Genomic DNA, 12,477 nt, shown 5'->3' on the forward strand with positions numbered 1-12,477 from the left:
GCCATTCTCCTGCCTCAGCCTCCCGAGTAGCTGGGACTACAGGTGCCCACCACCATGCCCAGCTAATTTTTTGTATTTTTAGAAGAGACAGGGTTTCACCGTGTTAGTTAGGATGGTCTCGAACTCCTGACTTTGTGATCCGCCTGCCTCAGCCTCCCAAAGTGCTGGGATTACAGGCATTAGCCACCACACCTGGCCAGTTCGTGAGAGTCTTGTGCCTAGCCTCCCTAGCAGGGATTACAGGCGTGCACAACCACCCCCAGCTAATTTCTGTATTTTTAGTAGAGACGGGGTTTCACCATGTTGGCCAGGATGGTCTCAAATTCCTGATCTCAGGTGATTTACCCGCCTCGGCCTCCCAGAGTGCTGGGATTACAGGCGTGAGCCACCACGTCCAGCCCTGAATTTTCGTTTCTCTCTCCTCTCAGTGAAAATTGCTACCAAGGCCAATCCATGGTTTGGGAACTCCCTGAAGCCTGACAGTCTCCAGTCCCAGCTGGAGACGTCACTGAAGCGGCTGCAGTGTCCCCGAGTGGACCTCTTCTACCTACATGCACCTGACCGCAGCACCCCGGTGGAAGAGACGCTGCGCGCCTGCCACCAGCTGCACCAGGAGGTGAGGGGACCCCTGAGCTCTGGGAGGTGGCCGCTGCTGCTCTCCTTATCCTGTTCCTACTGGTGAGAGCAGAGGTACCAGGGCGGTCCCAGGGTGGAGCAGGGAACAGCCCCACTCCCAAGGGCCCCACCCGGGCCTCCCCTTCCTGGTCTGGGCTGCACTGCGTTCTGACTGGAGCCTCACCCGTGCAGGGCAAGTTCGTGGAGCTTGGCCTCTCCAACTATGCCGCCTGGGAAGTGGCTGAGATCTGTACCTTCTGCAAGAGCAATGGCTGGATCCTGCCCACTGTGTACCAGGTGAGGGCCAGGGCTGCAGAGGCCAAGGTCTCCAGAACTCCCGCTCATTCTGGGCTCTCTTTGCCACTCTGACTGCCCCCTGTGCCCTCTGCATAGCAGCCACCCCCTGCTGAAAGCCTGCAGATGGCTCCCAGGTACCTGAGAATAACATTCAAGCTCCTCAGGCTGGCCACTAGGCATCTGCTTCCTTCCTGCCTATCTGTACACCTTGGACCCTTCCTTCCCCACCTGGCCCTGCACTCAGCCTGGAACATGCCCTTCCCCGCCACTGTCCCTTCCCCGCCACTGTCCCTTCCCTGGGAGAAGGGCTCAGGTCTCATATACATGTCTCATCCTCTGGAAGCCTTTCTAGATGGGCCCAGAAGACCCTGAGACCTCAGGTCCTTGTTTACCTCCTCATGATTCATTGCACAAATATTTGTACACCGGCTTAATGCCAGGCACTGGTCACAGAACTTTCTAGTCTATTAAGATTGCCTCATTACTCGATTATAACTGTTTATACTTGACCTTGTTATAAAACCTTGAGGGAAGGGACCCTGTCCTTTTGGCTTAAGAATCTAAATCTGACAACCAGCCCGTAGTTGGTGCTCATGAAAGTTGGCTGAATGAATGAATTTTCCTCGGGCATAAGCCCCTTTCACCAGCACCAGTAAGAGTAAGTATATGCCCAGATGGTTAAAGTCCTAAAATTGTTAAGGTCTGAAATAAGGGCTCTATAAGGGTAAATTTGAGGTCCCTTCTTTTGACACATCCACTTTCTCTCTGGGGTCTCTCTCCCTGCAGGGCATGTACAGCGCCACCACCCGGCAAGTGGAAACGGAGCTCTTCCCCTGCCTCAGGCACTTTGGACTGAGGTTCTATGCCTACAACCCTCTGGTTGGTACGTGGAGCATTCCTGGCCCTGACTCAGCCTATTCCCGACCCACAGATGCCCAGCCCAGGACCTGGGAAGCAGGGAGGGTTTGACAAGAGGCTGGGCTGCGTCCTTCAGCCCTCCTGGGTCCCTGCCCCTCCCCTAGACCAGAGCCCTGAGGGATGTAGCAGCTTCTGGGGCACTCTGGGCCCGGGGGCTGATTGCTGCCTTCCCGCAGGGGGCCTGCTGACTGGCAAATACAAGTATGAGGACAAGGACGGGAAACAGCCCGTGGGCCGCTTCTTTGGGACTCAATGGGCAGAGATCTACAGGAATCGGTGAGCTGGGGGTGCTTGGTGTGGATGGCTGGGGTGGGGTCAGCTTTACGTGGAATGAAGTCCTGGCTGCTCCTGGGGTAAGGCCTTTCCTCGCTGCTGCACCTACTCCCCTGCATTCCTTCAGGAATTTCCAAACCCTCCGTGGGTTTTCTTGTTGTCTGGGGACCTCCAGGAGGAAATGAGGCTCCCTGGACCTCAGGGTCTTGAAGTCGTAGCTCTTTCCTGAGCAATCATCTGCTAGGAAGGAAAGAAGGAGCCCTGGAGGGAGGTCCAGGAGGCCTGGGGCCGAGTCCTGCCCCATCTCTGCAGCCTTTGTGTCCCTAGGGGAAAATAAGTGCAGGCTGATGAGTTCTCAGGAATAAAGATTCGTCGAGGTCTCTGTTGAGAGGGCCGGCACCTCGGGTGGTTCTGATGCCCAGCAAAGTGGGAGACCTGTGACCAGAAGGACACCCTCCCCTCAGGGCTGCCAGGTGTGGGGTGAGGCAGTGGCCCTGGATGACCCTTTGGTTGTGGCTCCCAGTATGACCCCCATGGTACTGACCCCTGTGCCACCGTCCCCCCTTTCTAGCTTCTGGAAGGAGAACCACTTCGAGGGCATTGCCCTGGTAGAGAAGGCCTTGCAGGCTGCATATGGCGCCAGCGCCCCCAGCACGACCTCAGCCGCCCTCCGGTGGATGTACCACCACTCACAGCTGCAGGTAACCAGCGACCCTGGGCGCTCAGCTCCTTCCCTGCCAGGGGGACCAGCATTTAGGTGAAGCCCAAAGCATTGTTTTCTCGATTCCTCTGAAATTTCTTTCTTCTCTCATAAACACTCTTCCCACTGTTTTTTTGTTTTGTTTTGTTTTTGTTTTTCTTTTATTTTTATTTATTTTTTTATTTTTGATACAGAGTCTCACTCTGTTACTCCAGCTGGAGTTCAGTGGCATGATCTCAGGTCACTGCAACTTCTGCCTCCCAGACTCAAGCAATTCTCCTCCTCCAGCCTCCTGAGTAGCTGGGATTACAGACATGCACCACCGTGCCCAGCTAATCGTTTTCATTTATAGTAGAGACTGAGTTTCACCAAGCTGCCTAGTCTGGTCTCGAACTCCTGAGCTCAGACAATTCACCCTCCTCAGCCTCTGAAAGTGCTGGGATTACAGGCGTGAGCCACTGTGCTTCGCCTTGCCATTGGTCTCTGATGGTATCTGAGTACCAGGCTTTGTAATGGGGGCTTTACTGCAGGGATTTCGTTATTCCTTTGGCTTTATGAAATGACTGTCCCAGTGTTATTAATGAGGAAACTGAGTTTCACCCAGCTATGAAAGGGGAATACATTTTAACACAGGTTTAACTGTAAAGCCCACTAGTCTCATCCTTTTGGTGGGAGCTGGAATTTCCCTCTCTCAGTGCCTCATGTCTTCTTCTTTCAAATTTTTATCCAACTCCAGCCTTAGATGTTGCAATAGTGTCTGGCACATATACCGTAGGTGCTCAATAAATGGGAGCTAAGTGCTCTACATTACTTTTTCATACGCATAATTATGTTGAAAATAGAGAAGAGGATTGAGTCTCAGAGAGGTTTTAATAACTTAGCCATCTTTACACAGCTGCTGGGGGGCAGAACTGGGCTGTGAATGTAGGTCTGTCTGGAAGTGTCATGTGGCAGTAGGGGAAATAATACGGGTTTCGGTTCACATGGGTACGACTATCCAAGGCACCTTAAGTTCTTTCTGGACATACGGGATATAAGAGAGCCCAAATCTCGGTAGCGGCGTGACTGGGAGGGCTGTGAGTGGAGTCGCTGTGCAGCAGAAGAGCGTTGAAGTCTGGCCATCTCCCTTGCAGGGTGCCCACGGGGACGCGGTCATCCTGGGCATGTCCAGCCTGGAGCAGCTGGAGCAGAACTTGGCAGCGGCAGAGGAAGGGCCCCTGGAGCCGGCTGTCGTGGACGCCTTTAATCAAGCCTGGCATTTGTTTGCCCACGAATGTCCCAACTACTTCATCTAGGCCCATCGTGGCTCAGGCTGCCCAAGGCTCTTCTGTCACCTCTTTTGCTCTCTCATGCTTTTTCTAATTTAGAACTGCCTCAGTAAATTCTTAGGGATGGAAGTATTTGGACAAAAACCTAACAGTAGAGTCACCACCAAACGAAGAATAAAGCCTCCCAGGATGCTGTGTGTTAGTCTGTTTCTGTTGCTATAAAAGAATACCTGCCGGGCGCGGTGGCTCAAGCCTGTAATCCCAGCACTTTGGGAGGCCGAGACGGGTGGATCACGAGGTCAAGAGATCGAGACCATCCTGGCTAACACGGTGAAACCCCGTCTCTACTAAAAAATACAAAAAACGGCCGGGCGCGGTGGCGGATGCCTGTAGTCCCAGCTACTCCGGAGGCTGAGGCAGGAGAATGCGTAAACCCGGGAGGCGGAGCTTGCAGTGAGCTGAGATCCGGCCACAGCACTCCAGCCTGGGTGACAGAGCGAGACTCCGTCTCAAAAAAAAAAAAAAAAAAAAAAAAAAAATACCTGAGACTGGGTCATTTACAAAGAAAAGAGGTTTCTTTGGCTCACGGTTCTGCAGTCTGTACAAGAAGGTATGGTGCTGGCATCTGCTCCTGGGGAGGGCCTCAGGAAGCTTACAATCATGGCAGAAGGGGAAGCGGAGCCAGCGTGTCACATGGCAAGAGAGTGAGCAAGAGACAGACGGGGGAGAAAATTCACACACTGATGGAGGGAATGTAAAATGGTATAACCACTTTGGAAAATAGTTTGGCAATTTCTCAAAGGATTAAACATAAAATTACCATAGGATTCAGCAGTTCCACTTGTGGGTATATAGCCAAGAGAAGTGAAAACTATCTCCCCACAAAAACTTGGGCATGAGTTTTCACAGTATCATTACTCATAATAGCTGATAATTAAAAACAACCCAAATGTCCATCAGTGAATGAATGGATAAAGAAAACGTGGTATATTCATACAACAGACTATTATTCAGCCATAAAAAAAAAAAGAAAAATGAGTGGCTCACACCTTTAATCTCAGCACTTTGAGAGGCCAAGGCAGGAGGACTGATTGAAGACAGGAGTTCCAGACCAGTCTGGGCAACAAAGCGAGACCCCGTCTCTATTAAACATAAAAAGAAAGTTAGTGGGGCCCCATGGCACACGCCTGTAGTCCCAGCTGCTCGGGAAGTTGAGGCGGGCGGATTGCTTGAGCCCAGGTATGCAAGTCTGGAGTGAGCTATGATTGTGCCACTGCACTCCAGCCTGGGTGACAGACCAAACCCTGTTTCCAAACAAACAAACAAACAAACAGAAGTACTGAAACATCTACAATGTAAGTGCATCTTGAAGACATGTTAAGTTAAAGAAGCCAATTACAAAAGGTTTCCTATTGTATGGTTTCGTTTATATGAAATGTCCAGAATAGACAAATCTATTTGAGAGACAGAAAGTAGATGAGTGCTTGCCCAGGACTGGGAGGAGGTTTGCGAGGAAATGGAGATTCACTGCTAATGAGTGCAGGGTTTCTTTTGGGGGTGTTTATGAAGATGCTCTGAAATTGACTGTGATGGTTGTACAACTCCGAATACCTGAAACAGCATTAAATCATCACTTTAAGTAGGTCAACTGTATAGTGTCTGAATTATGTCTCAATACAGTTGTTTTTAAAAAACAAAACAGGCCGAGCACGGTATCTCATGCCTGAAATCCCAGAACTTTGAGAGGCCTAGGCAAAGGAATTGCTTGAACCCAGGAGTTCAAGAGCAGCCTGGGCAGCGTGGTGAAATCCCATCTTGACAAAATATACAAAAAATTAGCTGGGTGGTGGCAAACCCACTGTTTGGGTAAAACTCAGCGGGGAAGCCTCATCTGTTCCCCAGTGTCTGAGACGTGATTTAGCAGCTGTAGGCTAGGGTCGCCTGAAGACATTCACTTACCAGCTGCTGTCATCACCCGGCACACACATCTTTCTGCATGTGGCTTCCAGGGGTGCCCATCTCAAGCAAACTAGGCAGAAGCCGTGTGGCCTTTTATGTCCCAGCCCCAGAAGTCCATAGCATCACTCTCGTGTCCTGGGAGGGGAGTCAAAGATACCTGCGCAAAGAACATCTGAGAACATGGGGTGGTTATCTTAGGAAAATAAACTCTTAACATTGGGAGCAACGGTCCTGAGTGGTCAAGTCAAGATGAGCCGCACGAGCTGCTGAGACTCCCGAGTATCCCCATCAGGGATGCATTCTCTACTATGCCACATCCCACCTGTTAGAATCTTCTGGATACTATATGTCAAACACAGCTGATGGCCACTTGAATTCAGCCATTTCATATCTTTTTTCTCTTCTTTTTTCCCACTCCACCTCCTCCCTCAGCCATTTTCTATCTAAAGAGCTTCTTCAACAGACAGTTCCCAAACAGCACCTTAAATATAGATACAATTTGTATTTGTTAATTTAAAAACAAATGAGAAGGAACAAAAAGACCTAAAGGAGCAGAGCTGGATCTGGAGAGTGTCTAATATATTTCTTCGTCCTCAAACTGAGGAAACTGCTCTGTGCGGTATAAAAGAATGGAGAAGGGCCGGGCGCGGTGGCTCACCCCGGTAATCCCAGCACTTTGGGAGGCCGAGGCGGGCGGATCACAAGGTCAGGAGATCGAGACCATCCTAGCTAATATGGTGAAACCCCGTCTCTACTAAAAATGCAAAAAATTAGCTGGGCGTGGTGGCGGGCGCCTATAGTTCCACTACTCGGGACACTGAGGCAGGAGAATGGCGTGAACCCGGGAGGCAGAGCTTTCAGCGAGCCGAGATCACGCCACTGCACTCCAGCCTGGGCGACAGAGCGACACTCCGTCTCAAAAAAAAAAAAAAATACTGGAGAAGGAGGTGACATAGATTTTGCCCATAGGAATTCACGAGGAGGGGAATTCCTGAAACTTCAGGCTGCAGAGAGGGCCATGGGCTGCCCTACTTGCTTCATTTCTGACCTGCTTGTTCCCAGTGACTGGGTTGGTTGGCATCACCAGTGTCTCAAATTTGGCCATTCTGAATACATTGCAGAAGCAACAGGAAAGTAAGAGCGCCAGGCTCCACAATTGTGTATGAACAAGTACATTTCTGCTGCATGGATTTTTAACTTAGTAAGCCTGTTTTTACTATGGCTTTTTTTTTTTTTTTTTTGAGACAGACTCTAGCTCTGTTGCCCAGGCTAGACTACAATGGCACGATCTTGGCTCGCTGCAAGCTCCGCCTCCCAGGTTCAAGCAATTCTCTGCCTCAGCCTCCCGAGTATCTGGGATTACAGGCACCTGCCACCACACCTGGCTAATTTTTTATATTTTTAGTAGAGATGGGGTTTCATCATCTTGGCCAGGCTGGTCTTGAACTCCTGACCTCGTGATCCACCCGCCTTGGCATCCCAAAGTGCTGGGATGGCAGGCTTGAGCCTCCGTCCTTACCATGGCATTTGTAAGTGTATGTCCACTGCAGAAACAAATTTCTGTGCTCATCGTTGAGCTTTATTAACTGAATTTGAAATAGCATTCAGAACAGTTAGATGCTTCACCTCTGACAAAATGGATTTCCAAAAGCTTTACTCTGATTCCAAGAGTTGGGCGAAAGACAGTTTATATATACAAACTGGGAGCCACCACACCCAGTCTATTTTTTGAAATTTGGGAAATTTATCAAAGTGGTATGTGCCTATGGTTAAAAGCTGTCGCTTTCCAAGTCTCATTCCTCAGAGGCAACGTCTAGAAATTCTTGCAGCTTTCTTTACCTCTAGCAGTTACTGCTGCACTATCTCTAAAGTATACACTTGGCTGGGAGTGGTGGCTCATCTCTATAATCCCACCACTTTGGGAGATGAAGGTGGATCGCTGAGCCCAGGAGTTTGAGATCAGCCTGGGCAGGATGGCGAGACTGTCTCTACAAAAAAATTCAAAATACTAGCCAGGCATGGTGTCATGGGCCTGTAGTTCCAGCCTTGGGAGGCCAAGACAGGAGGATTGCTTGAGCTCAGGGGTTTGGCCTGGGTATCAAAGCGAGACTGCCATCTCTTATTTAAAAAAAGCTACACACTTTATCACTATTCCTTAATATATCAAATTTAGACGCCTTGTGTGGGCTGCTGGAAAGCTCCTGGTCATTCTAGATTTACCGAATCCGCATCTGCAAGGTAAATTTTTGTGCACAATGTGGTTTATTCCTTCTTTTTGTTTTCTCCCCCGGGAGGAAGGCAGAAGCAAGCCAAGCTCCGTGCAGGCGGTGCCAGTACTAGTTTTGTTGAAATGACCAAGGACTTAGGCAGCAGCGTCCAACATTTGGGTTCACCCTGTGTGCACTGCTGTGATTTACATCCTTATATGGATGATCAGGCTAAGGTGTTTCTGATAATCCTGGCCATGTTCAGGAACTACTGTCCTAAGCGGAGGTTTTCTCAAGCTTTTCACACTGCAGTGCCCAGGCTACAGCCCTGGAGAATCGAGGCCTGCTGGGTTTCATCCCGTCTGTTCTTCCCAGTGTGCAAAGCTGGCCAGGCCCCTTACCACCTTTATACTTGGCATTTAGCGCATGGGGCTGGCATGGGCCATTTCCTTTCCTCACCGAGAAGGTGAGGGCAGGTGGCTCAGCCAAGTCCACAGAGCCAGGAATGGAGGTCAGGACTTGTCCTGGGTCCTTGTGTCCTCCAGGGCACACAGGTGTGGTGCTGTAGGTGCTGAGGGGCCCTAAGGTGGCGGGTGTTGGTGTTAACAACTGGTGAGGTTAAGTGCTAAGGTTTTTTCTTTGAAATGGGGGTCTCTCTCTCTCTTGTCCAGGATGGAGTGCCGGGACCCGATCACCTCTCCCTGCAGCCTCGACCTCCCAGGCTCAAGTGATCTTCCTGCCTCAGCCTCCAGAGCAGCTGAGACTAGAGGCACACATCACTACGCCCGGCTAATTTTTGTTTTTTTTTGTAGAGACAGGAGGTCTCCCTATGTTATCTTGGCTGACTTCTAACTTCTGACATCAAGCGATCCTCCTTGGCCTCCCAAAATGCTTGATTACAGGTGTGGACATCACGCCTGGCCAATTGCAAGGATTCTTGCCCACTGCCTCCCCTCTAACCACCCAAGAACATGGATAAGGAGCCCAGAAACCTGCATACATTCTGATGCTCCAAAAGTAAGACGTCTACTTAGAAGCCATTAGCCCCTCAGTACTTCAGGGACCTGGGTGCGGGTAACCGCCCTGAGAAGACCCCTAGTACTGACCCCTGTGCAATCCCTTCCTCGCACCCGGCTTCTGGAAGGAGCACCACTTCAAGGCCATTGCCCTGGTGGAGCAGGTCCTGCAGATTGTGTATTAGCACCAATGCCCCTGGCATGGCCTTGGCTGCCCTGCGATGGACCACTCACGAGCTGCAGGTAACCCAGCTCTCTCTAGATGCTCAGCAGTTTCTCTCAAATTCTGTAGGGGTGGGGAGACTGGGGAAGCTGTGAGGGGTATACAGTCATTAGGTGGTTTCTGAGGTAAGTCCTTTTCTTCCTATGAAGGTTCTCCATGGCCCAGTTCTTTTGGGTGATAAAGCTGTTCTTAGACAAATTACTTAAGTGGCCAGGTTACCACCACTAGTTATTGTGATGGCCCTGTTAAGTATGGTCATCTCAATTTTACATATGGAAACTGGCTCAGAGAGGCAATTTCACTTGAGTAGGGTCTTCACGTGGTAGGGAACGAATGTGGGTTTGACTGAAACTTTACGTTTTTCTTTTTGGGGGGACAGGGTCTTCCTCTGTCACCCAGGCTGGAGTGCAGTGGCTTGATCATGGTTCACTGCAGCCTTACCTCCAGGGCTCAGGCAATCCTCTGCTTCAGTCTCTCACGTAACTGGAACCACAGGAATATACCACCACGTGACTAACTTTTGTATTTTTTTGAGACAGGGGTCTCAGTACATTGCCTGGGCTGATCTTGAGTCCTTGGACTCAAGTAATCCTCCCACCTTGGCATCCCAAATTGCTGAGCTTATAGGTGTGAGCCACTGCGTATGATCTGAAATCTACATTTTTAACCATTAGCCTTTACTGGGCCCCTGGCTGCCTACCCTGGAGACAGTCCAACCCTGTGTGTAGTGGCGGGGCTTCCCTCTCCCGGCTGTCCCCAACCCCCTTCTCCAGCTTGGGTTTATATGGTTACCACTCCCCTTTAGTGAGCACCTGTTAAATGCCAGGTCTGCAGGCAAAGTGCTTCACACAATTTCTAATTCAGACAAGCAGCCTGAAAAGCAAAGGAAGTTTGAAGCTGAAAGGCTGGGTCACTGACCCAGGTTTACCCAGTTGCTGAGCAGCAGATGAGTGGCTCTGAAGTCAGCTGTCTGCAGCTGAGACAGTCTGGAAGCAGGGCTTTAGAGCTCAATGGCCACGGCTGTTTGCAAGCACTAATACAAGGCATACATGAATAACCAGAGCCCAGTTAGCAGCGGGGCCGTGACTGGGAGGGATGTGATCATCCTGGATGGAGCAGTTGGAGAAATTGTCAGCATCAGAGGACGGGTCCCTGAAGTTGGCTGTTATGGAGGTCGCTGACCAAGCCTGGCACCTGAACGTCCCACTACTTTCTCTAGGTCTGGCTAGACCTGGCTCAGGTGCAAAAAGCACCACCTGCCACCCTTCATCCTCTCCCCCCTGGCCAGTTTTGGCCTTAAACGGTTGTAGGCTGCTTTCCCCTCTCTGCCCAGTTTGCAGATCGTCCTCCACACTCCTGCAGTCTTTCTGGGTCACCCTTGGGAGGCAAGAGGGCCGGGACTGAGCTCTCCTTCAGCACTTCCTACTGAGGCTGGCACTTGACCTGGCCCAGGCCTGGGTGAACCTGGTGAATTCATTTCTTCTGCCCGCAGCCTGCTTCCCGCTGTCCTTCCCAAGGGCATGGTGACAAGTGGGCGGGAGTAGGAAGTCGTCAAAGAGCAGAGGCAGTGAGAGGGTATCGGGCACAATGCCCTTGTGAAGGTCACCCCAAACCATGGGATCCAGCCTGACCTCACAACAGTGGGGCTGGAGGTGGCCCTCTTTTCCATGCACAGCAGAAAAAAGAGGGCCACTGTGCACCCTGAAGCTGATTTACTCTCATTCAGAACTGCTTTCATGAAATACAAATAGAACAATGTGGACTGGATGCGGTGGTTCACACCTATAATCCCAGCACTTTGGGAGGCCAAAGTGGGTAGATCGCTTGAGCTCAGGAGTTTGAGACCAGCCTGGGCAACATGGTGAAACCCTATCTCTTAAAAATTTTAAAACAGAAAAAACAAAAACAAACAAAAACAAATACAACAAGGCGGACAAAAATCTACCATTAGAGTCATCACGAATAAAATCTCCCAGGATGCCGTGGAAACTTTAGATGCTGGCTTTCGACTCTTGCAGTGACGTCGCCCTCAGCCCAAGCCTGTCTTCCTGGCATCCGTCAGATCCGCAGCCCTGGTTTGGAAGTGTGTGGAGGACTAGGAAGGATACCTAATTTTCCTCAGCAATTCCCTCTGCCAAGGGGTACCCAGGGCTGAAGAGAAACCCCAACTCTGGTGTGGAGCTGCGCTGTCACGGCAGTCCCAAGGCAGCCAGTGGAAGTTGGCTGACAAGGCAAACTAAGGCAATCCAAGAACAACAAATCCAACGGCCACCCAGGCTGGAGTGCAGTGGCATCACTGAGCCTCCAACTCTCAGGCTTAAGCAATTCTCCCACCTCAGCCTCCCAAGTAGTGGGGACCACAGGCACGTGGCACCACGCCTACTTTTTAAAATTTTTTGTAGAGATGGGATCTTGCTGAATTGCCCAGGCTGGTTTCAAACTTCTGGGCTCACCAAAGGCCTCTTTTCTAAGTCTTCTTCTCCCTCTTGTTGTCTCCAGGGCAGACATCCTGCAAAGTTGTATTCTTTTTTTGGATGGAGTTTTGCTGCTGCCCAGGCTGGAGTGCAGTGGCCCGATCTTGGCTCACGGCAACCTCCGCCTCCTGGGTTGAAGCGATTCTCCAGCCTCAGCCTCCCGAGTAGCTGGGACTACAGGCACATACCACTATGCCCAGCTAGTTTTTTTTTTTTCTATTTTTAGTAGAGATGGGGTTTCACCATGTTAGCCAGGATGGTCTTAATCTCCTGACCTTATGGTCTGCCTGCCTCGGCTTCCCAATGTGCCAGGATTACCGGTGTGAGCCACTGCACCTGGCCCAGAGTTTTATTCTTTTTTTTTTTTTTTGAGACAGGTCTCGCTCTGTCGCCCAGGCTGGAGTGCAGTGGCCGGATCTCAACTCATTGCAAGCTCCGCCTCCCGGGTTTACGCCATTCTCCTGCCTCAGCCTCCCAAGTAGCTGGGACTACAGGCGCCCGCCACCACGCCCGGCTAGTTTTTTGTA

The 12,477-nt window shown here is 50.7% G+C and overlaps 1 protein-coding gene across 1 annotated transcript in view; it reads left to right on the forward strand.

Annotated features, from left to right (window-relative positions):
• The window catches only part of LOC105506023 (aflatoxin B1 aldehyde reductase member 4), a 7,184-nt gene extending 2,924 nt beyond the window's left edge, over nt 1–4,260 (forward strand). The window contains exons 2-7 of the mRNA XM_011934034.1: nt 429–616; nt 808–912; nt 1,699–1,795; nt 2,007–2,106; nt 2,675–2,804; nt 3,937–4,260. Coding sequence (XP_011789424.1) covers nt 429–616; nt 808–912; nt 1,699–1,795; nt 2,007–2,106; nt 2,675–2,804; nt 3,937–4,098 — 782 coding nt within the window. The 3' untranslated portion in view covers nt 4,099–4,260. The remainder of the gene's footprint in view (nt 1–428; nt 617–807; nt 913–1,698; nt 1,796–2,006; nt 2,107–2,674; nt 2,805–3,936) is intronic.
• The last annotated feature ends 8,217 nt before the right edge of the window (nt 4,261–12,477 follow it).

The sequence above is a fragment of the Colobus angolensis genome, unplaced genomic scaffold (genome assembly GCF_000951035.1).
Source record: "Colobus angolensis palliatus isolate OR3802 unplaced genomic scaffold, Cang.pa_1.0 Scaffold130, whole genome shotgun sequence".
NCBI classification, from domain to species: Eukaryota; Metazoa; Chordata; class Mammalia; order Primates; family Cercopithecidae; genus Colobus; species Colobus angolensis.